This window comes from Diabrotica undecimpunctata, chromosome 2 (assembly GCF_040954645.1).
Source record: "Diabrotica undecimpunctata isolate CICGRU chromosome 2, icDiaUnde3, whole genome shotgun sequence".
Taxonomy (NCBI): domain Eukaryota; kingdom Metazoa; phylum Arthropoda; class Insecta; order Coleoptera; family Chrysomelidae; genus Diabrotica; species Diabrotica undecimpunctata.
In genome coordinates, this window is record NC_092804.1 from 56,520,776 (window position 1) to 56,548,270 (window position 27,495).

A 27,495-nucleotide genomic window follows, 5' to 3' on the forward strand; every position below is an offset into this window, starting at 1 on the left:
ATAAAATATGCGGGGCGGGGTATATACGATATACAGCAACTTATTTTCCCTTGTTGAGTTTGACGTCACTATAAATTTTACTGTCATTTTGACACGTCATTTTTAGGTTAGGAAAAAGGGTGTAATGTTTATTTTGATAAAATAGTTTATTTAACCAGATAAAATGTTTAAAAAACTTAAAGAAAAAATTACCGAAGAGGTGAAAATTTCTCCTCAAAGATTTGTGGAATTCACGCAATCTGTTAGTGATAGGTTACAAAACAGTTCAACTTCTGATGACAATTTTTTCTCGATAGGAGAAGATGGTAATGTATTTTTTAATAAAGCAAACTAAGATCGTAGTTCTCTAAGTTTTGATTCAGTTGTAATAAAATGTTTTACGGGATGGGACATTGTCATTTATGAGTGACTTCTCTGAGTGCTATTCAAATGTTTGCCACCTTTACCCTTATTATTTAATGAATAAAGCCCGTTGGGCATAATATCTTAAGTACTCAATATATATTTCAAGTAATTGTACCCAGAGATGAAAACTTCATACCTAAGGGGGTGAAGTTGTAGTAACTGAAGTACTTGATATACAGTAATTTGCTTTAAACCTTAGAGGAGTCTCTTAAAAAGAACATGGTAGAAGGTGATATATTAAAACATACCTATGTAACTTTTATATGTATATATTTTAGATACAAATACATCGGTTGATAGTAACACGCATGGTTTTTCAAGTGTACAGTTAATGTCTCCTCAAGAAAGACCTAGAAGAAGTTCAGTATCTTCACTGGCAAGTGATATTTCTTTTCTCCCAAAATATGAACCTGGCAGCGTATACCACTTACAAGTAAGTTTTATATATTTAAATAAATGAATTAAATATATCTGAATTTTTTGACATAAAGGAAATTTGTGAGCCTGCGAGTATTTTATAATTAAAAGTGAAGGGGATGCAATAATATTAAGTACATTCCACTGAAAATAATATCAAATTCTAAATAAAAAAAGTATCATTTACTTTCATGGGTTAATGAGTGACAACAATCTCTATATAAAAAAGTATATAATAGTACAATTTAAAAAAAAAATATGATTTTATGGATCTATTTGAAGAGTAGATCTTTTATAATTGGCTGCAGTACAACTGGTTTTTAACATAAGGCTTTTAGAAAAAAATCACAGCACTAACTATGGTTTTCATAGTACTGTGCCACAGTTTTCCTAATTGCCAATGTATTCAGTGTTGAGGATGTATGTTTTACTGGAGTACCATTATCTGAATTCAGGCTCAGCACTGTTCAATTAATTCTAGCACTAGAAATTCCTTTCTAGAAATGATTTCGGTATATAGCTAGCTTCAAAAAGCTCCTGAAAAAAGCCTGGATCTGAAAACAACATAACAAGATATACTGTTCAAGAAGATTTCTGATGTATTGATCTTTTAAATTGTTTAGACCATATTCTTATTCCAGTATGATCAATTTCTTAAATCTGTATTCTCTTTTTGCTAGAAGGCTTAACTTTGACTTGATCTTTATTTTTTAGCTTGTTAATGTAATAATCCATTGTCCTGAATTGCTTCAGCTAATTTGTTTTCATATTCCTTCCCATTCACTGTCTCAGATTCACTTTTTCATGTTCCTCATAGCCTCATTCCTCATAGTACTAATTATGGTTCAAATATAGGTATAGTCAGACTTCTCATGTATGCTAATTAGTTACCGATAGATATGTTTAACTTATGAATCAATTAATAGGTATTTAGGTACTGTTTGAAGCACTGTGTCCTTACTTAGTTATTGTATTCATTTACATTTTATTTTTATTTGTATTTTTATATATTGTATATTTCTTTAATGATGTATTCTTGTATAATTTTGACAGTAAGATTGTCCCATTTTTTATCAGTAAATAAATAAATTATGTTCACTGTACAGGTATACAGTACAGGGTTTGGGAATCCTGGAATGGGTATCATGAATTAATAGAGATGTGTATAAATCGGCTTGAAAAAAATTATTTACTATCAGAAATTTTATAAAATAAGAGTTTGTTCCAAAAGCTCATGTCATATTTGAATATTATTATTTTTCCACTACATAGCTGTTAGTAACTTGACATTTGACAGGGTAAACCATCTGATTTTGTTGAAAAAACTGCATTTGTTTATTGTTTTCTATATTCTTGTGTTTTGCTGATGATCTTTTTCTAACTATCTCTTGTATGAATTATTATGTCAATCTATAATTGGATTTATCCAAACTTGAGGATTTTTGCCTGAGAAATTACATGGATTTCAATCCTTCCAAATTATACATTTATTTTTCTGTATTTGCCTGTAAAGTGGCTGATACTATCTTGTCTAATATGGTCACTTTTAAGAATATCAGTGGTTATTTGACATTTTGTCACTTAATCTATATTTCTGATGTTTTCTTCATGACCCTTAAGATGACTGCTTTTGTTAGGGATGTACAAAAGACTTTACAAAACTTTTACTATTTTTTGTGTTATATTGTACATTGATCTCTATTGGAGTAGTCTCTCCTGTTTGAAGTCCACTTTATGTATGTCATTTTCAAAAATTACAATTATAATTATAATTTCGTATATGAGAGGTTTAGTCTTTTACATTCTAAATTTTGAAGATATAGGTACCTGAAGTATTATTATAAAGTATTTAGTGCTACTGTTTTTTATTCAGTTGTGGTACTGTGGTGACAAGGAAGTCCCTGTAATGAACACAAAAAAGCATCTATTATAAGTACCACTCTGTACTTACTTAGATAGTTTATTAACCTATGCAAAGTCTAGATTTTAGTATTAATAAGAGAAGCTTTGTGTGCCTTGTTGAAAATAATTTATAAATATTGTCATATATATTGTTCATATTGTAGTGTAAGTGTGTGTTATTAATAGGTAATAATAATTATGATATTTTTGGCTTCGTCGTTTTTCTTCTTCTCACATTACTTATGTGATACTTGTGACATATAAGATTGTTGGATTATTTGACACTGTAATTTTTTAGTCTGACTTGGATATCTCTGCAAGTGAAGTTGAGGATAATGCTTCAACTGCATCATCTCAATTGGGGCATCTAACAAAGGAACAGATATACTCAGCTTTTCAAAAATCGCAAATGCGTTATCATAAATACAGAGGAAGATACACAGATTTGTCTAGACATTATAAAGACTTAGAAAGGGATATAACAAAAATGAAGGCAAGTATCTAATTTCTTTTTGTACATTTCTTAGCTAAAAGTTCATCATACTACCTATTCATACTGGTTCTGTTATTTTTTAAATTTACAATCAGTTTCACACTAAAATTGAAAATGTAATAAAAAATGTATTAATGTGTAATGTAATTTACTATTTTTATTGCGAATTTAAAGTCAAAATTTTACTTAAAAATAAGTGTATTTTGACATTTTGATTTCCACTTTGGAAATCGTTTCCAAAATACAAAACATTACTTAATAAATAAAACAAATATTGTTTTTGTTACTTCTTCAATCTTCAATCTTCTAGTCATCAATAGATGACTTTAAAATGATATTGCCAATTATTATTGGAAGATAGTAGAAAAAACATGGCATGTGATTTGTTTTGTGCATAAAATCATAAAATGACAACCACAAGCAATAATCACAGTAAAAATTCTCCTGTTAGTGATCTCATAGTAAATCATGAGGAAAAAACCTTATGATACTATGTTGAAATGCTAAATATGAGATTTGTTCTTCAAAGATGTTGACTGCAAGTCTAATTTGGTTTTTCTTAACTATTCTTTGATCACAATTACTTCTTTCGCCAAATTAGGAATTTCTTGAAATGCATCTCAGCATTCCACACAGAAAAATATTAATTCGCTTGCAGCTAAGACCAAGCATTTATCAATGGAATGAAACCTTAGCAGACAGTTATCACATGATACACTTTTATGTTGGCCACTTATTGCTACAGAACATTTAGAACAAATCGACATTTCTAATCTCAAACTTTAATTTTATAATTTAAAAAATTAAAATTATTTATTTTTAAAAATGTATGTTTTGTGCCACAAAAATTAAATTTTTCTTAGAAAATTTCAGATGTATGTAATATGAACTATAACCTAGTACAGTAGACTCCCTTTATAACGAGAACTGAAATGGCAGACTAATTACCTTGTTCTAAGCCGATCTCATTATATCAGATATCAATAATACTGTGCATACATATGGCTATGTAGTTTTCTAAAACATTAACTTCCTATAGTGAAGCCATTCGGAGCAATATAAGATGCTAAATATTGTTTGAATGGCGTTTTTGAATAAAAGTTGTTTACTTTTATTGTCAATGATATACATTATACTACACTACCATGTCAACTACATAATGTATACAGCATATTTTCAAGGATAACATAAACTGTTGCTTCCTGCAATTGGAAGAAGTCTGTCATTTTTGACTGCTTTAAATTGTCCAGTATCATTCTATCTATCATGTTTTCTAAAGATGTGAAACAGTTGTATGCTTCTTCATTTGCGTTTTGTCTTTGGATAAAGTTTCTTACAACGTTTAAAGCACTTTCCACATTTTGTCTATTTAGGACTTTCTTGCATAGATTCACCGCGATTGTCTTTTCCATCTTCGTCACTGATGATAACTCGCTCCGCCGGCGGATTTACCACTTTCGCGATAATTTCACTATCCGTCTGAAGATCACAAACAATGACGTCATCATCAATGGCAATGAATTCAGCAAACTCGTCATCGTTGTTCAGTTGGGTTAGTTCTTGACCTTGCTGTTGTAACCTCAACCACTTTGCTACAGGATATTCATCTTCTTCGTTTTCTACCTCAGTCTCTGTTCACCCCGCATGACCGAAACATATTCTGATGGTTTTTTTTTATCTACGAGTGTCCATGCTTTGTGGATGAAATTTATGGCATTTAATAAAGTAACACGGGATTCACTACGGTTTTCCACATTATTCCACATTATGAAACCCCTCCTTCACGACAAACTTCTGCTTTTTTTACTGTTCTCAACATCTTTAAGGATGTTAATTTTTTCTTCTAAAGTAAATGCTTTTCTTTTAGGAATCATAGTGTGTAATCTATGTGACTATGTAATCTACAAAACAACTTTCAAGACGCGAAAGCACAATCAGGAAACAAACAATAAACATCTAGGACAAAACAACTGTGAAATGCAATTCTGGTGAAATTTGTTTCATTTGTCATGTTTTTAAGTCTATTTGCGAATGGTCAAACCCCTACACTGACACTTGTGAATCATAAATTGTAAATTTTCGACAACACAATACCGGTCGTTTTATTCGTATTTATCGTATTTATTTATAGCCATGGCCTGGCCAAACACGTAAAAAAACACGTTTTTCGATCTTATTTTCTCTCGTTATAACCAAATTTGCCTCGCTAACCAAAGGGTTATAGTTCAATCGAAATTTCTCGGGACATCTAATGTACCTCGTTATAAGCGAAATCTCGTAATAACCGTGTTCGTTATAGAGGGAGTATACAGTACTATAACTATGACAACAAATATGTCATTTTTTTTACAAAGTTAAGGCACAAAAACGAATAACAAACACCATTTCTAAGCTTAACAAAAATGCTTTCAAAAGGTACACATGGTTCTAAAAGAGCAGAAATAATTGAAATAGAAGTGTACGGGCTTAGTAGTAAACACTCTGAAAGTGTGATCAAAATACCAAGCATCTTTCAGTAAAACAAGAGATTGTCTTATTGTCTGATAGTCACGCAACTATCAAAGTACTGAAATTGCATATGATCAGTTTCAAAGTGCTAAATAGGAAAATTAAATGAACTAAGCCTAACACAGAGCCCCTAAATATATTAAACTTTCTGGGAGGAATAAGACTGTGTGAGCCGCTGACGAATCATAAGAGAATACAAGAAAAAAAGGACACAATGTATCTTATAGATCGCAGTGTGACTTCTACACTAAAACAGTAACAGTAGATATCAATGAAAGCCTACCCTCCTACATTTTTGCGTTTCATCTAGATGAAGAGAAAATTATGCTTACATCTGTACCAGGGCATGTTTTGAAAAGTGTTATGCGTTATTTTATAGAATCCAGTCAAGGAAAACTCAAACGTTTTGAAAGAAACATTCTTAGAAAAACGTTTGATCCTCATCACGATATATCCACAAACCAATATAGAATGAGAACAGACATAAAAACCTTTTAATGATAATTATATTGTCCAAGAGATTAAATCTCAGATACTAAGATGGACAGAATTCATACAATTCGTATCTTGTATGCAAATAGTTTTTGAGTTAAAAATTCGGAGGGTAATAATCTCACCCACGAGTTGGTATCAAATTCTGATTTCTGGTGTTTATGTATTATCTATTATGTGTAATTGTACATGATGTGTCTCTAACCTTCTGTGTATCCATTAACGTTGCTATGTTTTTTTGCTGACTTCTTTTAATATTGGTAATCAGGGTCTGATACATTCTGTTGATATTTGTTGTTGCCATTTTTCTTCATTAAGTAAGATGAGGGCTGTTTCTTTGATTTTTCTTTGTTTGATGTCCATTTCTTTCATGACTATTGATGTATGTTTCCATTCTACTCAGTGCTCTGTGCACCCAACCAATACACTGAGATCTATTCGGTTCAAAACCAAATAAAACAATACACAAGACAGGTCAAATAACTGCATCTATTACCTTGTGAATGCAACAATTTTTATGTAAGAAAACCGCAAGACCACTAAGTGTCAGGAAAAACGAGCATGGAACATAGATGAAAAACAGAGATTTCGATAAATCCCAGATATGCAAATATGCCGTGGACAGTGATAGAGTACAGTGGAAAGCTGCATCAATAGTTATGAAACAAACAGAGAAAAATCAAAGAAGCAACCCCTATCTTGCTTAATGAAAAAAAATGTGTAGCAAATCCATCAACAGAATATAGCAGGGTCTGGTTAAGCACCAATACTAAAAGAAGTCCGCGACACGACCATACCAACATTAATGGAAAAATAGATCAGAGACACATCATCTGCCATTGAATCGGTAAGTGAAAGAACAGAACATTTCCAAAACTGTCATTTTAAGAAAATTAAAAAAACACCATTTAAAAAAACTACTTAGTGGTTTTTTGATATTTTCATACATTGTGAAGTTGCAGATTTTGTGCTTCTTAATTTAATAGCCAAATAAAATTTATTAAAACAAAGTCCAGAAAAAAGATATTTGCAAAAATGCAACTTGTATGTGTACTGTTCTTTTACTCAATTACAAAAAAACACAATTCTGAAACTACATATATTTTTTTTTGTTTAGAAATATTTATTAACAATGAGACGGAGCGTCAAATAAAGTTATCCTCGTTTTTCTTAACGTTTTTCCAAGAGGTTATATGGTAATAGAAACCTAAATCCTCTTCAGACATATATTGGAGAATTTTTTTAATGTCTGCTATCTGTTCTTCAATTATTGGGACAGGTTCATATGTTTAGTCGGTAGGAAATTGAGAGTTAACATTTGGCTTATCAACGTAAATGTATGGGAAATAAGGCCTTCCATATACTCGGCTGTGGTAACATAGCCTGACATAATTGGGACACAGTAAAATTAACTTTTTGTTCAAGATACTTGCACATCTTTTTATAAAAATTGGGCCAACAGTTATTGAAGTCAAGAATATCGTTTTGTCTAATAGAGGTTACAGTGAATGGATTTGCTTTTCTGCAACTTAAAATCATATTCTTATATTCCTCAGAGAGGTAAACACGATCAGATCTTCTTATTAGTCTATTAACTGTCCCGAAATCACGATTACAGGGTAAAAATGAGTATCGGCGGATATTATAATGACATATTTTTTTAAGCGTTTGGTACTTGCCAGTTTTATCAAAAATCTTACCATTGTATTGTTGCGGTTCTGACCAGGACATTCATCAGAAAATATATGCAGTTCGGTTATATCTGAAGAAATTTTGTTTAAAGTGTAATCCAAAAGGAAACTACATACCTCGTTTATAAGGTTGCCCTTCATGATATGTGTAAAAATGACCAGTGTTGTCTTTTAAATTATGGATTTCAAATGCATGTACCCATAGCTGACGATAATAAAGAAAATTCTGTAGCGATATGTTGGGCAAGAGTATCGAGACACCTGCACAATTTTATATTGAGTACTTTCCCTGCTCATATTATTAGCAAATTCTGGTTTTCTTTGTTTCATAATAATTATATATATATATATATATATATATATATACATCTTTATACCATACCTGAACCATCTGAAAAACCATACAATCCTGAACCTCCTATATCTAGAGTATTTAGAGCTGCCTATGGCACGCTTATCTTCATTAATTCTAGCAACGATTTCAAAAATGTATATATACAAAAGAAATTTTTAATATTTTAAAAGATATATAAATGGGGATTTTACTTATTAATGACATAATCCTGATCCCCTTGTTATTTCAGTCAATTCTGAACCTAAACATACTTGTATATGCACAAACCTGAGCCTAAGAGATGTTGCCAGTTTTAAGTAAAATGGGATTTCTTAGGAAAATTTTCGTATGTGTTTGCTTGAGAGTCAGAAACAGTATATTTTTACTTTCCCTTAATTGTACATATCCGAAATCCTAAAATATGTAAACAATAAGTCCTGTCTACCGATTATTTTAACAGCGAAGGCGTCATATCACTACCATAAATAAACCATACGTTCCAGTTCATAAATGTCAAAAATATGAGCTTTGGTTAACGGCGATATATATTAAAAAAAAAATAAATCAGGAAAGTATTGCATTAATTTATTATCAAAAGTAGCTACATTGGTACATTAATTTGACTCTACTATTTATTATAGCTTAGGTAATAGGAATTTAACTTGCCTACAAACATAAGAATAATGTGATAGAGATCAGATCAAAACTAAAACAAGAAAGTCTTTCAAAACAGTCAAAAAAAAATTAAAAACCAACTAAAAAATATTAGAAAATGGGTGTTTAATGTTTAAGTTTTCCTGTATATATATTATAAACTACAGCTTTGATGCATGTCCATTTTCTTTCTTTAATTACCTCGGGATATTCTTTAATAAGGTGTTGCACTTTTACCTTAATGAAAGGCTTTCTTTTTTTAATGTCGGAAAAGTATTTTGCGATAATTCTTTTTTATTGTTTTGTCCATGATCTTCTTCTATCAATAAATATTTTCTTTTTTAAATTTCCAATCTTTTTTTGAGGTTCTTTGTTATTATCTCAGTTAGCTGAAGTAGATGGAATCTCGCAATCGACGTTTAGATTATCATGAGTATCCAAGATATTTTCCATTTCTTCCTCTTCCGCATCAGAGAGAGGAGCTAAGTTAATGTTAGTTTCATCTGTTTTAACTTTGTATTTTTCAGTTTAGAAAAAAAGTTTAGAAATTTTAGCCGTTTGATATACTTTGACAAACGATAATAATTGCAATGCATTTGTAATGTGTGTCATTTGTAATGAATTTGCTTAATTGTTCCATATCATTATTGGAAAATTGGAGAAATTGAATAATGGTGGCCAAATGCTTTCGAAGTTTTGTTGCTGTTATACTCGCAGGTCTCTCCAACTGACATTTTTTGGCATATTCACCTGATTTCAATTTGTGAAATAATTCTTCTGCAGATGTTTGCAAAAAAAAATATTAAGTTTCTTGAGGTCGTTAATAAGCAGCAAAAGTTCTTCCTTGTTCCATTTATTTTGATTTAAATTGGTACATGTTGAGCAGAAACTTCATTACACCATTGGGATTTTAAAAGACTTTTTAATATTTTAAGTTCTTTTCTCTCATCGCTTGGGTTTTCTATCTGAACAAGAATAATATATGCTAAGTCGCAACATTTTCTCATAAGTGTCCCAAAATTTATGGCCAACGTTGGTGACTCATAATTATTTGTTTCTGGTTTATATTTTTTTATTTTATTAACTCCAGAAATTATTAGTTGAACATGCTTTGGGCGAAGAATATCTATAAGTTTCTTAATATCAGGATTCTGTAGTCTTGTAGTCTAAGAGTTTTGCGAGTCTTCGCATATTTTGTCTTACCAAATCAATTTTGCCTTTACTCTGACGGCCTTTTATGTCGTCTGCACGCATTCTGAAGAAAATTTTTGATTTTAATAAATCATTATGTTTAAGAAAATGGTGTAGAAGCAAAGTAGTTTGTCCGTCGCTTTGGGACGTTTGTCTTCTATTATTTTTCTCATCATAATTAGACGGACAAATTTTGGTATGCTTCAATAAAAATTTTTTCTTATCTTTTTCCTTAAGTTTCATAAAGCCAATCATCTCTCTTTTAAATTAACCTTATGACATAATATGTTAACTACGTCAATTTCTTCTAAGTGCGATTTAGAAATATGTCTAGCAAAATGGAAAACATTCCCGTGCTCCTCTCTATCAATCACTTCTTCAAGTATTAACGAATCGTTCTCACACTGTTTGCTGTTACAGATTTGTGGATGGCTCTTTTTTGTGGCATTTTTAAATTTGAGAACTGCAAGAAAGAGTCAAAGTTTAACCAAATTTAAGAACAATTAAACAAAAAAATAGCTACCCATTTTTTTAGCTCGGCCGTCTTCTGATGGCATATAATTAGGATATTTATGGAATCGTCGTCATCCTCTATAAATTCGCTTTTGGATGTGTTAGACGAGTTATTAATTTTTTTTTCTGTAGAAACACAGCATTATTATTTTCCGCATAGGAATCACATTCGTCGGATAAAAAATCCATATTTATTGCTTGATCTGGGTCCCTATGTTATTAGATTTGTATGTTCTCGAGATATCCCCACTTTCATCATATTAAATAGAAGAAATCAGCTTAAAATTTTTTGTCACTCAATAATTTACAACTAACCTATTTTGACACCCATTCATTTTTGAATAAGATAGTTATATTTCATTGAACTTCCAAATATTAACTATTTTCGAGATATTTTAATATTGGTAATTTAGCACATGATTAATGTTTTGAATGTCGAAGAAGTGTAACATTTTGATACAAAAGGGTATCTGTAAATACAGGAAATTTATTTTAAAAAATATATTTTATTCTTCGAGCTTAATAGATTAGAAAAAAGCATTTCAGACCCATTATTATTAGGTAAGTATATAAAATATTATTTAAACTTGGCCAATTTACTTTCGTTAAACGTTGCTCTTTTTCGTCTTTCCCCTTTCCATTTTTCTCTTTTGAACTTTAAACTTTTGAATCTTTATTTACGTGTATCTGAGAAATTGGATATAAGCTACTCTCCGAATTTTTCGAGCAATAATCAAAGTGTATTTTTTCTACGTTTTTGTCTAAAAATTATACATTTAATCTTTAAATCCTTTCTCATTCTTTGCTTTTCTGGTTCATTTTGCACAGGATGTTTCAAAACTATTTTGAAAAATTTCAGGGGTATGATTGATAGTTGAAAGTTCTCCTCATAAACAGTTCCCCTTTGCGCTATTGTTAACTAATAGAGACAAAGGTTTTAAACTTATTAACCTAAATAACATGTAATAGTGCTAATTTAGTCAAATTCGTCTGAGATACTGACAGTGTTAAAATACTAATTTAAAAATATAAACAGAAAGACATCAATGTCCATTAGTTAGATATACTTTTCTTTCTAAGATAATTCCCCTAGAGGTTTATCGAAGTACTTTTAAAACATCTTGCATAACAGTTAGCAAAAAGAAGGATTTCTCTTACTTGGGATGCCCTATATAAAATGAATTTAAACAGGAACTCAATATTTTGAGATATCACAGACTACTAAAAACATTTCATAAGCCGTCTAAAATGATGTATCACAGAATTCCCCTCTATTAATTACGTTTTTGGTTAAAAAAATAAAAACTTACTTTTTTTTAAACATTATTTAGAACAAATCCTAAAAACCGGATAATATGATCATCCCAAATTGCAAATCAGCTTCTTTCGATAAGAAAATCGCCTATAATAATTTTTAATAAACTCTTGACACAGTCTTTTTGTAAATATGAATTAAAATCAAGAATAACTATTTTACTTGGACACCCTGTACCTCTGTTAATATTAACTTATATAAATAAGCACAATTCATCTAGATTTTTAAGCCAAAGTGCTCAAAATGACAATTTAGTTTAATACCTTTGGTATAATTAACCTTTCCCTAAATACATATCAACCATCAGTTTACAACGTCCTTTATTATTATTCATTTTTAAACACACCTTCCTGAACCAAAACAAACGACTGTTACAATCAAATAATAATATCTTATACCATCTATTGAAAATAAATCTCTTTGGCCTTGACTAAAAATAGAATTCCCCAATTCTCTAAACAAAATAATGACAAAGCAATGTTGCCACATAGTATGGATCAGGATAGTACTAATTGTAATGATGTATATAAAAATCATGTATATTCAAGAAATTGTTTCCAGCGCCAAAGTGGCAAATGGCTGAACTAAAAAATGCAATCCTGAACCACAATACAAACAGGTTTCTCTTGGATTCCGAATGACATATTGAATTGAAAGTTAGGCAGTTGTGTCCGCTGATGGCACCACTAATTAAAAAAAAATGATTTAATTTGTAAATTTTAAATCATATGTCAGTTATATAAGGAAACCAATCCTGAACCAATATACAGGTTCAGGATCGTAAACGGGGTTCAGGTTTGTGCTTAAGTTTTACTATCGAAGGCTCAGGATTGTACTAAAAACAAATATATATATATATATATATATATATATATATATATATATATACGAAACCAATATATATATATATATATATATATATATATATATATAGAAAAGAAATTTAATCTTTGCAGATAAGTTAAATAGTAAACTCTTAAATATTGTTGCAGATTTCCCCTAATGATATCTGCTTAGTTGAGGAGACATGTCGTGGAATGCAAATTTTAGATTCCCCATGTCTCTATTAACATCTTTATCAACGTCTGCTATGCCTTGCAATTTTTAGAAGGCTCAGATTAAGGCAGATATCTGAATTGTGTTTCGAAACTATTTTACGGATTTAATATCAGATGTCGCTATTGCGTCCGTTTCGAAGCCATTTTATTGTCGCTTCTTAAAGACAGAAAAGATTTATTTTTCACGTTGAGAACGCCTAAAACAGATACATAGACGCTTTGTACGTGAAATGAAATCTTGACTGTCTTTTTCATAATATATATATATATATATATATATATATATATATATATATATATATATATATATATATATATATATATATATATATATATATATAAGAGGATTACACAAATAATAGTATAAGGCTTTTTGTATATTTATTGAACAGAAAAAATTTAATTATCCACATAATTTAACTACAATACTAATATTTAGTTAAGCCACACTTGGATTTAAGAAGTACAGTCACTCTCCTAGACATGCTATTTATGCATCTTGTTGCTATTTTAAATAATCGTTAGGAAGAAGCCAACGAAAAATGATTCTTTCTATCAACTGAACGTTATTTGTTATTATTTCCTCGGCGAATTTCCTTTTTAGGAACTTCCACACATTTTCGATGAGGTTCATATTTGGTAAATTGCCGGGATAGGGTGATAGAAAAACTTCTTGCCCCGTCAAAATTTGAAATGCTTTTATTCGTATGAAAAGGTGCTCCTGAATGAAGACCTTGCAACCATTATCAAACCATTTCTTCATTTGTGGAACCAGTTTTTTGTGCAAGACTCTTTTATACTGGTCCACTCACATGGTTCTTTCTACCACACATAAAGATTCCATACCTTTGTCACTTATTAGATTCAGGACCATTACTAAGATAATACGTTTGATTGTTTTTGTTACTCATCCCTTATTATATTTACCCCTGGGCGTCTTCGGACAAATTTTGCATTATCATCCATAATTTGAAATATTGCTTCATCACTAAAGCAAATCTAAAAATGTGAATAAACATTAAACATTATGAAAACAAAACATTATATGCCTCCGAGATTTGAACCCCATATTTTGCAAATTTCGATGTACAGGGGCCAGCGACACTAAACACCCTGCTTTCTTCCAATTTATTCCTTATATCTCTGTAGGTGACATTTCTATGTTTTACTGCCAAATTCTTTAAAAATCCGTTGCCCTCTGGGGTTGACTGAAAGATTTGTTCCACACTGACCCTTCCGAACTGACGTAACAGGACTTTTCTCTTTTGACTTAACCTTCAAACTGGTGATTGAGATACACATGTCCTTGCTATTTCTCTCTGACTATGTGTAGTATTTTCTAAGAGAGCAGTAACAGAGATTTGCATAACAGAAAAATCTTTACATATACCTGTCTAAAAAAATTCCAATCAGAGGTTATTCTCTTATTTTATTTTATGATTAGGAACTAACCAAATTCAAAATTCACACTTTTAGAACATTCTATGGCTATCTGTCAAGTTTTGAAAGCTCACTCAAGAAGTTTTATCATTTTTAACTTAATTATGTAGCATGATTATTCACTAATTGTTAAGAAACCTATTCAGTAGCTTGGTATCACTTTGAGGATACTTTTAAGGCGATTTATATTTTAAAAACAGATTTTTCAAGGATGAGTCTGCTAATTTGAGCAGGGACTGTCTGTGATGTGAGAAAAAACTTTTGGTTCTCTCGTCATAGAATTCTACATCTAATCTTTGCTGGAAAAAATTCAGGTTAGGTTAGACCTCTGTCCCGAAAAACCCAAAAAAATCTGTCTCAAAGTCTCAATGCAAACAATAACAAACTTGACCTAATGTGTAGATCATAAGTATGTATTTGGTAATATAAACTAAGTTAATAACAATTAACTCGAATGACACTATAGTCTTCTTTCTAACAGTTTTTCCGGCAGTGTTTACATATTCAGACGATCATATTTTCATTTGCTTTGCTTCCAAGTATCAGGTCGCATCTTTCGCTTTTTAATGGATCTCTCAGGAGAACGATCAGTATCAGTACTAATTGTACTAGACATGATTGTACTAGAGATGCTTATATACTGTTCTTTTGTCCACTGATGCGTTAATGTATTAAATGTATTTTGGCTATCTCAGTTCAAAATGTTTTTGGCGTTTGTATTCATCAATTTAAATATACACAATATATAATACATAAACACCAAAAATCATAATTTGATATCAACCCGAGTGTGAAATTACCACCCTCAGAATTTTCAACTCAAAAACATGGCTATTTGCCTACAAGATAGAGACCAAGTAAAACACCTGTCAAATTGGTATAACAAAGCGCCAATTAATAAACATCCGCAATTTAAAATAACCTTATTTTAAAATAATCTTGTTTGAAAATGATTTCCAGAGTGGAAATCGAAACGTCAAAATCAAGTAATATGTAATTTTCATTACAATCAAATTGTGGTTTAATCCCATATAAATATTATTTACCTTAACTATAATACAAGAAAACAGTTGCAGAACCTCTTTAAAATAATTATTTTTGTTTTTTAGAGTGTATTGGTAGAAACGCAAGACAAAGCCATAAGAAGAGTAACCGAGTTAAAAGAACAGTGTGCCTTAGAACAGAAGGCAAAAGCTCATCTAGAAAGTGCTTTAAGAGATGATCTTGATGAAAAAAATTACAAAATTAAAAGCCTACAAACTAAAATTGACATATTGCAAAATAAAAGTAATTCCAACTCCTTAATAAATATTGAAGAGTCCAGCAATAATTCATCCGAAAATTTAGAAAATCTAACCAAATATCTGAATGATTCCAGGAAGGAGATAGAAACCTTAAATGCCAAAATTCAGGAATTAAAAGCTAAATCTATAGTGTTCCAAAGTACCGAACAGGAATACAAATCAAAAATATCTAACTTGGAAAAGGAGATAGTACAGTTTTCTGAAAGAGAAAAAGAAAATAATCTCAACCTGGCGCAGAATAAAATGGAACTTCACAATGAAATATTACTCAAAGACAACGAAATGTCCAATTTAAAACGTGATAATGAAGTGTTAAAAAATAAATTAGAATCTATGGAAGCAGAAAATAAAACCAGTAGTAATCAAAAATTGGAAAATTTGCAAAGTCAAAATAAAAAATTAATTGAAAAGGTCGAATCACTTACCCAAAAATGTAATAACCTGGAAAGTGAATTGTTGAAAATGGAAACCTACAAACGAGAAATCAAGAATGTAAAAGATAAAGATGAAGAGCGAAGAAACGAGATATTCCAGTTGGAAAAAGTGAAAGATCAACTAACAAAAAGTAATTCGGAACTTAATGAAAGCCTATTAAATGAAAGAGAAAGTTATGAGAAACAAATCTCTCAACTCCGGGAAGATGCCAAAAAAGGACTCATATCTTTAGAACCTAAAATTAGGGAAAAAATTGAAAGTGAATTTAATTTAAAGGAGTCAGAACTTCAACAAGAGTTTTCTAAGAAAATTGAGGAGTTAACTTCTAGCAATAATACTACTAAAGAAATTCAAGTGCAGCTTATTGAAAAAGATACAATTATAAAAAATATCACTGAAGAATTAAATGAAACTAAATCAGTATTATCAAGTAAGACCAGCGCGTACGAGGAATTAGAAAAAAATCACTTGGAATTGATAGAAAACTGCGTAGATCTACGCCACACGATATCAAACTTAGAGAAAGACAAAATAACCTTAGATGCTCAAGAAGAAAAAGTTAAACGACTTGAACAACACATTAAAACCTTACAGGACCAATTAGAAATATCAGAAGGAAATTATCAAAAAGCCGAAAAGGAATTAAGCAATATTAAACAGGCTTTACATAACACTAATGAACAATTGAGGTTGGTAGAAGAAAGAAATAAGGCTATGGAACTACAATCTTCTGATAGTGACCACCTTCTTAAAAGCTTTGAAGAGGAGAAAAGTTATTTGATGAGACAGTTTGAACAGATAAAACAAGAATTAAACAAATCCATTGAAGTTAAAAATGGAGAAATTAAACAGCTACAAGCATACCTGGTAGAGGCAAAAGAGAAGAGTTCTGAGTTTACTGAAAAACACTCAAAACTAGAAAAGGAACTATTGGAATTTCAAGAACAAATAAGATTACTAGAAGAAAAACAAATAGCCGAGGACGTAGCCAGAAACGAGACCCAGTTGCTTAACTTAAAACTGGCTCATTTGGAGGATACTAATTCCAAGAATAGTGAGAGATTTACGGAACAATGTAATAATTTATCAGAAGAACTTACTTCAGTATGTAAAGAGTTAAAATTAATAGATAGCGACGAAGATTTTAATGATTTTGCAAATGCTGAACTAATGGCAAAGCTTAATCTTATGAAAGATATGTGTAAGAAAAAAGAGGAATTTTATACAGATATTCTTACACAAAACTCCAAGTTATCAGAAGAGAATAAGTCTAGAACACAAGAGCTTGAAAATCTTCAAAGAGAAGTCACTAGTATACACAGTAGCAACAAAGATTTTAATACAAATATAAATACTTTAGAAGGTGAATTAAATCACAGTAAAAACGTGATACAAGAAAAGGAATATCTCATTAAAAATCTTATGGAACAATCCCAAGAAAATCACAATAGAATAGACCAACTAGAGCATCTTTTACAAGAAGAAAGAGTCAAGACCGCTACATTGTTATCAGACGTCTCCAGATTAGAATCGAGCTTAAGAGAATTTGAGGAAAAATATAGATTACTGGAAGAAAAAGCAAAATTATTGGATGTCACTGAATCAGAATACGGTATTTTAGAGCTAAAGCTCCAAAAAATGGAAGTTGAAAACCAACAATTGTCAGATATGCTCGAAAAACAAAACACTTCGGTTGAAAAAACTAACAAAGAACATCTTGAAAGCTTATCAGTTGTTAAAACACTGGAATCAAGAAACCTCGAATTACAGAAAACATATGAAGATAAAAATGCCGTTGTTCAAGATCTGAATGAGCAAATTAAAAGGCTAGAAGGAACAATAAATGAATCTGAGAACGCTAAAAAAGTTGTGTTGCAAGAACTAGAAGACATTCGAATTATAAATTCACAGCTTAAAGCTGAGAATGAAGCAAAAGACACAGATATTACAAAACTCTCTTCAGATGTCGCCCATTTACATGCGACAGTTAAAAAACAATCAGAGGAATTTAATAATTTGCTTGTTGATACACAAAAATTAGATGTTATGGTAGAAAATATTAAAAGGGAAAATGTTGAGGCTGTACAAAGAGAAAAAGCCTGCCAAAACGAACTGATTATACAAGTAAATGGATTAGAGTCCCAATTGGAAGATAAAACTTCTAAACTTGAAGAACTGGCTAACAGGGTTTATACATTAGAAAGCGCTTGTAAAACAGAAGAAGAAAAATGTAAAATAAAATCTGCAGAGATTGAAAAGTTCACAAAAGAGATAAAAAGTAAAACTGCTGAAATGAAAATTAAAGATCAAGAAATCTACATATTAAAAGAAGAAAGGGACAGTGTAGTCGAAGAAATAAACGCTCTAAGAGGGGAAATAGTGGTATTAAATCAACAAATCTCTCATAGAGGAAACCTGGATACGCAGTTAGTTCATTCAGAGAGTGAAAGAGAATTATTACAGGCAGAAAGGGAGAAATTCAAGGAAGAAGTTACAGAACTAAACATCAGGTTTAGTATACTTATTTTTACAGTACTGCTCATTTATAATTCAACTATTGATAAATTCATACAATTCTTCTTATTATCTCAGACGAGACACTACTTGTCTCTAGCACATGATCATGAGACCTTTTTATCAAATACTATCCTTTCTGCGCTTCTTCTTTTAAAGGTGCTTATCTTCTATTGATGTTGGCGACTACATTAGCTCATCCTTCACTTTATGAGTTATAGCCCTTTACTCATACTTATCTTCATCGTCCACATTATCCTCTTGATTACCGCTTATACATGACTTATTGCTTTCAGAATCTTGAAAATTAGATTGATTGTCAGGATTATCATCTTTTTCTTTTAGTTTTTTAATCTTAGACTTAGTCTCCTAATTGTTAAGTAATTTCCAATTGTGTACCAAGTAGACTATTTTAGGAGTTCTTTTGAGTTGATAATATTTTTATTTATTGTGGATCCAGCCATAAGTACTGAATGTTTTTTCTGTGGCGGCTGATGTAATAGGGACTTCAAGCATTCTTATTACCACATCAGCAACTTCGTATGTACTACGTACGTCCCTTCACCATAGAATCGGGGTTACTTCCTTGTTTGCAACACCATTCTAGATGAACTGACATCTCCACAAATCTTCTTTATCTCTATAATCCGTTAAATTTTCGCTAATTTTCATTGCATCTACTCCCATTTGCTGGCCAATATCGTATACAAAATTATTAGCATCTAAAAGATCTATTGGTGCCAATTTTTATCATTGTGATGGAGGATTCAATAAATCAGCTGCAAAGTGGATTGTATCTACAGGAAATTCCATCCATATTAGACAAATTCACAATATTTTTATCCTTGGAATTAGAGTAGAGACATTTAACCGTGTAATTTTAAAACAATAAACCTTATTTTAATATAATTAAGTTCAACGCATAAATATCCGCATTTTTGACATTTGTCCAACCCAAGGGTAAATTCCAATGTTTATAACACACTCCACATCACTATCTGTGCTCTAGATAACAGCCAGCAGTTTATGAAAAGTTTACGGATATCTTCTGGCTACCCATCCATAAGTGGTATCATGGTACCATCCATAAGTATCTCCATAATTAGCTTTTATTACCTAAAATAGTCTACTAATCTTTTGCATGTTCATGTTATTGCCTCTCTGACGTTTCTTCCGCCTGCATGGATTCCTCTTCGGTCTCCTGCGTTGAAGTAATTGTCGCAGGCTTTGGTTCGTTAGTCTCACCAGACTGCGTAGCTTTTTTTTTATCCAGCTGCATAAAACTAGCACGATGAAATTAGTAGTAGGCCCTGCTACATTGGAAGCCATACTAAGTAGGGCTTCCAGTGTAGCTTGCTCCATTCTACATCGGACTATTTGTCCACCTGGAGACTCAAATTTAGCTAACTAGTCAGCTTGGAATCCAATATTGATCAGCACCACACCTTGAGTTCTTTATTTTGGTTTCCAAAATGGGCTAATATCACGTTTCGATGTCTGGTAGGCATAGTAGATTTAGGAAGTTCTTCAGCCTTAACAACTTTGCACTCTAAAACGTTTAAAACAAAGAGAAAAGGTTAATGCGAGTGATTAATAAGAGTAAAATGTAATGGCATGTCTCGCAAAACAGGAAAACAAAAAACAAAATAGGCATATCAATGGAAGGCAACCGTATATACATATTTCTGATATACGGTTATTGTTGTTGTTGTCTTGGAAACCATCAGAGTCTTCTAACTCTAATGCCACAAATTGGTCGAATTGCTCCTGTAGTGATCCTTTCCCAAGTTAATATGCTCCTTTTCTAACTTGGCTGCACCATACTGAAGACGAACAATAGTCAGAAATACGCCTATACGGTTACCTTCCATCTTATACACATTACATTTTTTTTTTCACCAAACAAAAATCTTTACGACACCTTCGAAACAAAACAAATCGTACTTCACTAGTTCAATTCCATTAGCGTACTCCCTACGTCGCGCTTGTTTCTTAAATTCTCTTTTAGTGGATTATCCCTAATATAATCAACAGTTGTCTATATCTTTGTAGGTATGATGTGTACCCATGACACATCGATGCTTTTATAATTTTATTCTCGATCTTTAATCTAATTTGATACAGTATTTATTTTTTTGGTCATTTTTTAAAAATTTATTTGTATTTTGTTTTCTCATTGTAGAATCCAACAACTTTCCATGGACAATAGAAATGTTATCGAAGAAAACCAAACCCTTTCTCAAGAGAAAGAAGAGTTAAAATTGTCTTTAGAGTTTTTAAAGGAACAACAATCTAAGGGACCAAATACAGATTACCTTGACAGAGAGAATAAATCATTACTAGATAATATACAAGATCTTACACATAAGCTAAATGCAATAGAAACTGAAAATGTAAAACTTAAAAGCGAGAAAAAGACGTCAGAAAACAATGGATCTGAAATAGCAAAAATACAAGAAGATTTCTATGAAATTAAAGAAAAATGTGATAACCTTTTTATAGAAAATAAGAATCTAAAACAAGAATATAATAATTTAGAAGAAAAATGTGCTGGATTTGGTAAAATAAAAGAAAAATTGGAAGCCCAAATAAGCGAGTCTGAAAGCCATTACAATGATCTCCTTAGAGAAAAACAGCTGTTAGAAGATGAGATACAAGAACTGAAAACTTCTCCCGTAAATTGCAATAGTAATTCGTCAAGATTGGATAATTTAGAAACGCTCAAGAAAGAACAGGCATTTTTAAGCGAAGGTGAAAAGCAGCATTATGCAAAGGAGATAGATATTTTAACAGAAAAACTGACCAAATACAAATCATTAGATCTTACCAACAAAAGTTCTATAGAATTTTACGAAAATGAACTCCAGAAATTGAAAAACCAAAATGATAAGCTAAATAGAAAATTAGATGAGACCATTGTGACCCTTAACCATTGTGCTGAGCTTTCTACTTCAACGGAGGTAGAATATCTGAAAAATGTTTTGTACAATTATATGTTGGGCAAGGAGAGTTTGGTGTTAGCGAGGGTGATAGCGGCTGTTTGTAAATTTGATCCTCACCAGACTGAATTGATTATGCAGAAAGAACAACAGAAACAGACTTTGGTGAGTTAAATTATTTTAATATTATACTGTATAAAAGGTTTTTCTATAATCAGAAAGCCTGTTTAGAAGTATTTGTCAAATTTATTTTTTACAATTGATTGGCTATATACTATTTCTTTGGATTGATGTTCCACTGATTTCTGAATCACATTTCACAATCTTAACTGTATTTAATACATCTCATTACAATATTTACAATACTACATTATGGTGGTACCGCCAATGTAGGCATATCAATAATTATTTCCCATTTTATATTGCCTTGCCTCAATACGAAACAGCTCGAATACAAGCATTCGTTGTAGAAATAAAATCAACATTTGGCTTTTTTCTGCTGGTAACACCGGAGGTACCTTCTGCTCATGGATTGGTTGGCTAATCTAAATAATTGTCCCTCATAGTGCACCTTTTCTATGTCACCACCATCTAAGCGCCTGCTATATAGCAGCATACAACTTCAAAATGTACTTGCAACAAACTTTGTCGCCCCCCTCAAAAGCTCCCACAAAAAAGGGAGCAGCCCCTTCTTGAAGAAGCTCAAACTTAAACAAGGTTCTAACGTTCACATAGTACCTCAAAAGACGACCTATCCAAGAGTAAAGTTTTTCTTTACTCTTGGAAACAAGTTTGCATCATTAATGGTGAATCAAACCATTATCTAGTTGAATCAAATGTTTATATTTCATCTGACTACATACTAGTTATATAACGTTATAGTTATAGTAACGTTCTGTGATGTAGCCCGAATGGGGTTTTAATTATATACTTTTTATAGAGGATTTTTAAATAAAACTTTTGTGGTTCATGGTATACAGGCAACTACAGGAATTTCGTGTTCCTTGTGGATTGAATTTGATTAAATTTATTAGTACCAGGTATCATCCACAATCCTTTATGTATATTTTTGTGGAGGAAACACGTACTAACTACTCTGAGTTTATTTGCCATTGCCAACTGTGATACTCTTATACCGTTGTTGCTGGTAATATCATGTAAACTATGCTTACCAAAAGATTCTGCATATATTGGGACTTTTCCCAACTTTGCGTTCATATCGCCCAGGACTATAACGGCATCTCCCTTTTGCGCGTTTTCACATTCTACTTGTAGTTGGTCGTAGAATTTATGGGTTACTAGTTCATCTTCTGTTTCTGTTGGGGCATGGATATTAATAATTGTATTGTTATGAAATTTGCCCCTTAGGCGTATTTTACATATTCTTTCATTAACTCGAATGAAACCCAATATCGACATGCAGCATTTATAGTTTACCATAAAACCCACTCCAAAATCTCCTTGTCTTTCTGCTCCACAGTAGTATAAACTTTAGTCTTTTTAATTTATTTATTTATTTATTTCAACGGTAGAACCATTTACAATAAAATTCAAAAAATAGTAAAAAGTAAAGATTTAAAAAGTAAAAGTAAAGACTGCTAGTCATAGCTTCTGAACCTGCCTCGGTTTTCTCCGGTTATAGTAGCTAGCCATTTCGTCCAGGCCGATGTTGTTATTTTGTGTGTTAGGTTAGAGTTATACCGCCCATGTTCGGTCAGGGGTTGGGAAATAGGAATAAGGGAATAAGGAGTGCTGCTCCATTTAGTCGCCTTTTACGGCAAGCAGGAGAAACTATGGCAATATTCTTCTTTGGTGGCCGGTATCACACACGGAAGTTCAAGAGGAATTTATTTAGGTAAAAAACAGTAAACCGTCCTTATACACATACAAATTGATTTCATATAAAAATAATTAAAATCATGTTTAAAATCATCATTCTTCTGAAAAAGCTGATGTTTCAGCGAAAAATATTAAGTTGAATATATTCTATGGAAATAAAAAACAGTTATGTATTTTATGGTATATTATAGAACATGAATTTCCATCAAGGAACCATCAATTCGATAAATAGCTTTTTAAAAGGTATAAATTTATGCTTCCGTGTATACTAAAATTCTAAATTACTTTAACATCTTTTTTGTTTCAGTTGGGGCACTTGGGGCTTATTTAACATTTAGAAGATGAGTATTTTAGGAAGCATGCTAAAATCTGAAGTTATTACTAGCCCATAGAGCTACGACCTAACCCCAAGAGACGATAAAAATGTCTAAAAGGCTATAAGATTTGAAGAGGCAATACTAACACTGTGCAAAAAAGCACTTTAAAAGATACTAAGAACACAAATTATGAATCACTACTTTTCTCTAAGATGTTGTGACGTCCTTTCATTCAAGCATTCCATTTCAAAATTCTTTTAATTTAAATAACCACTTAGTATTTACATAAGCACTGATGCTTACTACTGCATTTCATAATTTATTAATCTAGTTTTTGAGTGGTAGTGACAGAATTGATTTCAACTGTAAGTGGAGGACATTACCATATCATAATTTTAGAATATGTTGTGATCGAAATACTTTTGTAAAATATATTTTTTAGTACAAGCACTCTATATTAGTTGTTGCTAACATAATATAATTATGTAGTTTATATAGTATGCAATACAAATTTAACTTTTCCTTTGCAACAAACTTAAAGTGCTTGTGTACTTTCTATATATTGCTTTGACGCAGTGGAATTTTGAGTAATATAAGATATCAAGAAATCTCTGTGTGGAAAAGTACTGATGTACTTGACTCATTTTAAGCCATTTTAGATTACGTATTTTCTTTATAAAATAAACTTTTATTGAAGTGTAATTGGTATATTTGTAAAATTCTAAAATAATGAAAATATCCAAAAGGATTATCAGTGAAATCTGAAAGCAAGTAATCCCACTTTAATAGAATGAACAAAAGGGGTAAAATTTTGACTGTTAAAAAAACATGTGGTATGATTACTTACTTAAGCATTTGCAAAAAAGCCACTTAGAAAACTACATTTTAAAAGTTGTAAAAATTAAAACGACATAATATAAAAACGATAATTTAAGATTTAACCGAAAATGAACATAGTGACCCTTACTCGAAGGAGTCCACGTCTGGGTCTGACTAAATCTACAAGCCAATTTAGTTGGAGAATCAGGAAGGGATGTTAACTGTTACAGTTAATTTCACTTCCTAATCTTCCAACTCAGTTGGCTGGTAACTTTTGTCAGACTCGGACGTGGTTATGAAAATTGCATTGTTGAACAAGGAAAATGAATTTCCAAAATGCATTTCAAAGTTATGAAAAATGATAAATTTTTAAATAGAAAATAATTGCCGGAAATGAGTTCAACATTACTACTCGGGGGTTTTTGGGGTCACTGAACATGAATATCATGACTGCGTCTGGACGACTCCTGGGCCTCGTCTCCTGGAATTTTTGGAAATTCGATACAAAATCAATGCAAATTTGTTATTCGGGAGTTTTTGGGATCGCTGATCACGCATATCATGACGGTGATGGTCTCCGAAGCCGCTGGTGCTCAGCACGGACCTCGTCTCCTGGAGTTTTGTGGAAATTTGATACACAATCAGTGAAAACTCGTTACTCGGTGATTTTTGCGATCGCTGAACTTTAATATCATGTCGGCGATGATGTGACGTACCTACCTGTTGCTCAGGGCGGCACCGGCTTCTAGAGTTTTGTGGAAATTTGTTACAAAATCAGTGCAAACTCTTTTCTTGGTAGTTTTGGGGTCGCTGAACACTATCATGTCGGCGATGGTGTCCGGGACACCTTGTGCTCAGGAGAGGGTCGGTATCTTGGAGTTTGTACATCGGAGACCATCACAAATGTTATAATGATAGACAGTGTAACTGTGTTGCTTGGTACTGGCTTATTAAAGAGTTCACGATATTGTTCCGCGATTAAACTTATGCGATTAAATATGCGCATGCGATCTGTGTGACAACCAGTACTGTATATAACACATCATAGTCCATTTATCGGTATGCCGATCGTAACTGTCTACTGTTTTGACACAAGATACTACCACGTACAGTTTGATCCCAAGACTGCTGTACCAGTTATGTTTTTTGGCATTTGCAATTTAGCTAACAGACAATCTCTTGTTAACTTTGAAAGCTCCTCTATAGTTTCGTTTACTATGAGTTTATAACATATATTAATAATTTATCTTGTCTTCGACATAATCAGAACATTTTAGATGTAAAGGTCATGTCATAGTTTTGCATGTATGAAAGACTTTCTTAAAAGTTGAAAGTTATCCACATTATAGGATCCAATTGACAACAATGCAAGTAAACATGTTAGTACTTTCGGCAGCTAATGAATATTTTACGGCGACATAGGAAGTTTAAACAGCAATAATGAATTGGAAATAACATTGGTAAAAGTCAATGGTGAAATATGAGTAGTAAATTAATATTATTAATGGGTGTATATAAATCAGGGAATATCATGTAGAAACATTGTTGTTGATTTATGATAGCATGTCTGATGATATTACATGAAGTGGTGAAAGCCCGCTCAATAGTTTTAGTTCATCAACTACATCCTAAAAATTGCCCAACCATAGCAGTTTTCGCAGAACAATTTTAATTATATTACAGGAAGTTAATGCTTATACCGGTCAATATTTCATGCAGATAATAAGAAATCAAGAGTTCCTTTACCTAATTGTCGATCAAATTGCAACATGTTCGAACAATTGTGATTGAAATGTGACCTATAAGGAACACATATTCCAGGCACTGATGAACTCGATTAAGTATGATACAGATACTAACCATTAGTCTATTGACACTACTGGAATCGGTAAAGTTGACTTGATTAAATCCAGCCTCTTTGACAAACTAAGTTGAACCAATGTGTCAAAAATTGATAATGGTGGCAATGAAGTGGCACCTTTTACCAGAACGTCGTCTTTAACTGGCTATCTCTAGAGCGAGCATGTGAAAAGATTCTCACGCCAAGCTGGTCTCAGTTTAAGGTATGGATAAAAACAAAGAACGTAAAAAGCCACTATACGAGACGCGAGGCTTAGACATCAGCGCATCATATGAACGGGTGAAGGTTATAATGTGATATAGTTTAAGAAGACAAATTAATTACAATAGCAGGTAGAGATCTAAACACGCTAAAAGCGTATAATGTTTTTGAATATGAAGGGCGGTTGTTGGACACAACTGGTCTCATGGTATTTTGTTATTTTTTGACCCCATATTTAAAATATTTACTCAGAAATAAAATATTAAGAAAAGCATGAAATGGATAGCCACAAAATATAAGTTACTTGTAAAAAGTTGTAAATGAAATAAAAGAAAATAATATTTGAGTTATTTTTAATTATTTTAATTGCTCATTATTGCCATGGAGCGTTTCCGGCACATTTATTGAATCGTAATGTCCATAACATGTAATGATTTATATTTGTTTATGTATTGGCTATCTCTGTTAACCGATTTTACACTAAATGTGTTGTTAAAAGCATTGTAAGTAATGCCTTCATATAATTAAATAGGTAAGTGACTCCACTTACAGTGAAACTAATTATTGATTTCAATTTGATTAATACACTTTAATAAATTATGACATAACTCACCGAATTTGTATAGTATATTGGTTGTTTTAAAAATTAAGCATCAAGAGTGCTGTAAAATGTGAGGTTTTACTTTTATTTATTATTAGTTTTAATATTTTTACTATTATTATCAAATTTGTGTGTACATATTAGTTTATTGTTATACATACAGATATAACTTTTATGTACGTTGTTCTAGTAAAATTTTAGACGTGAATTGTGTTTTTAATTAGTAACTCATTTCTTAATGTTCCTTAAGAA

At 31.5% G+C, this 27,495-nt stretch overlaps 1 protein-coding gene across 1 annotated transcript; it reads left to right on the top strand.

Annotated features, from left to right (window-relative positions):
* The first annotated feature begins 71 nt into the window (after positions 1-71).
* Positions 72-27,451, top strand: LOC140434575 (uncharacterized). The gene is made up of 6 exons (XM_072522934.1): positions 72-305; positions 684-838; positions 3,023-3,217; positions 15,523-18,662; positions 20,849-21,770; positions 23,752-27,451. The coding sequence occupies exons 1-6, from the start codon at positions 164-166 to the stop codon at positions 23,773-23,775; spliced, it is 4,578 nt and encodes a 1,525-aa protein (XP_072379035.1). The 5' UTR covers positions 72-163; the 3' UTR covers positions 23,776-27,451.
* Positions 27,452-27,495: the final 44 nt, after the last annotated feature.

What these genes read in the sequence shown, in the direction of transcription:
- LOC140434575 (XM_072522934.1), top strand. Translation starts at nt 164, where the DNA reads ATGTTTAAAAAACTTAAAGAAAAAATTACCGAAGAGGTGAAAATTTCT. An exon ending in TTTCTCGATAGGAGAAGATG is followed by an intron (nt 306 to 683) that starts GTAATGTATTTT and finishes TATATATTTTAG; the next exon opens with ATACAAATACATCGGTTGAT. An exon ending in GCAGCGTATACCACTTACAA is followed by an intron (nt 839 to 3,022) that starts GTAAGTTTTATA and finishes GTAATTTTTTAG; the next exon opens with TCTGACTTGGATATCTCTGC.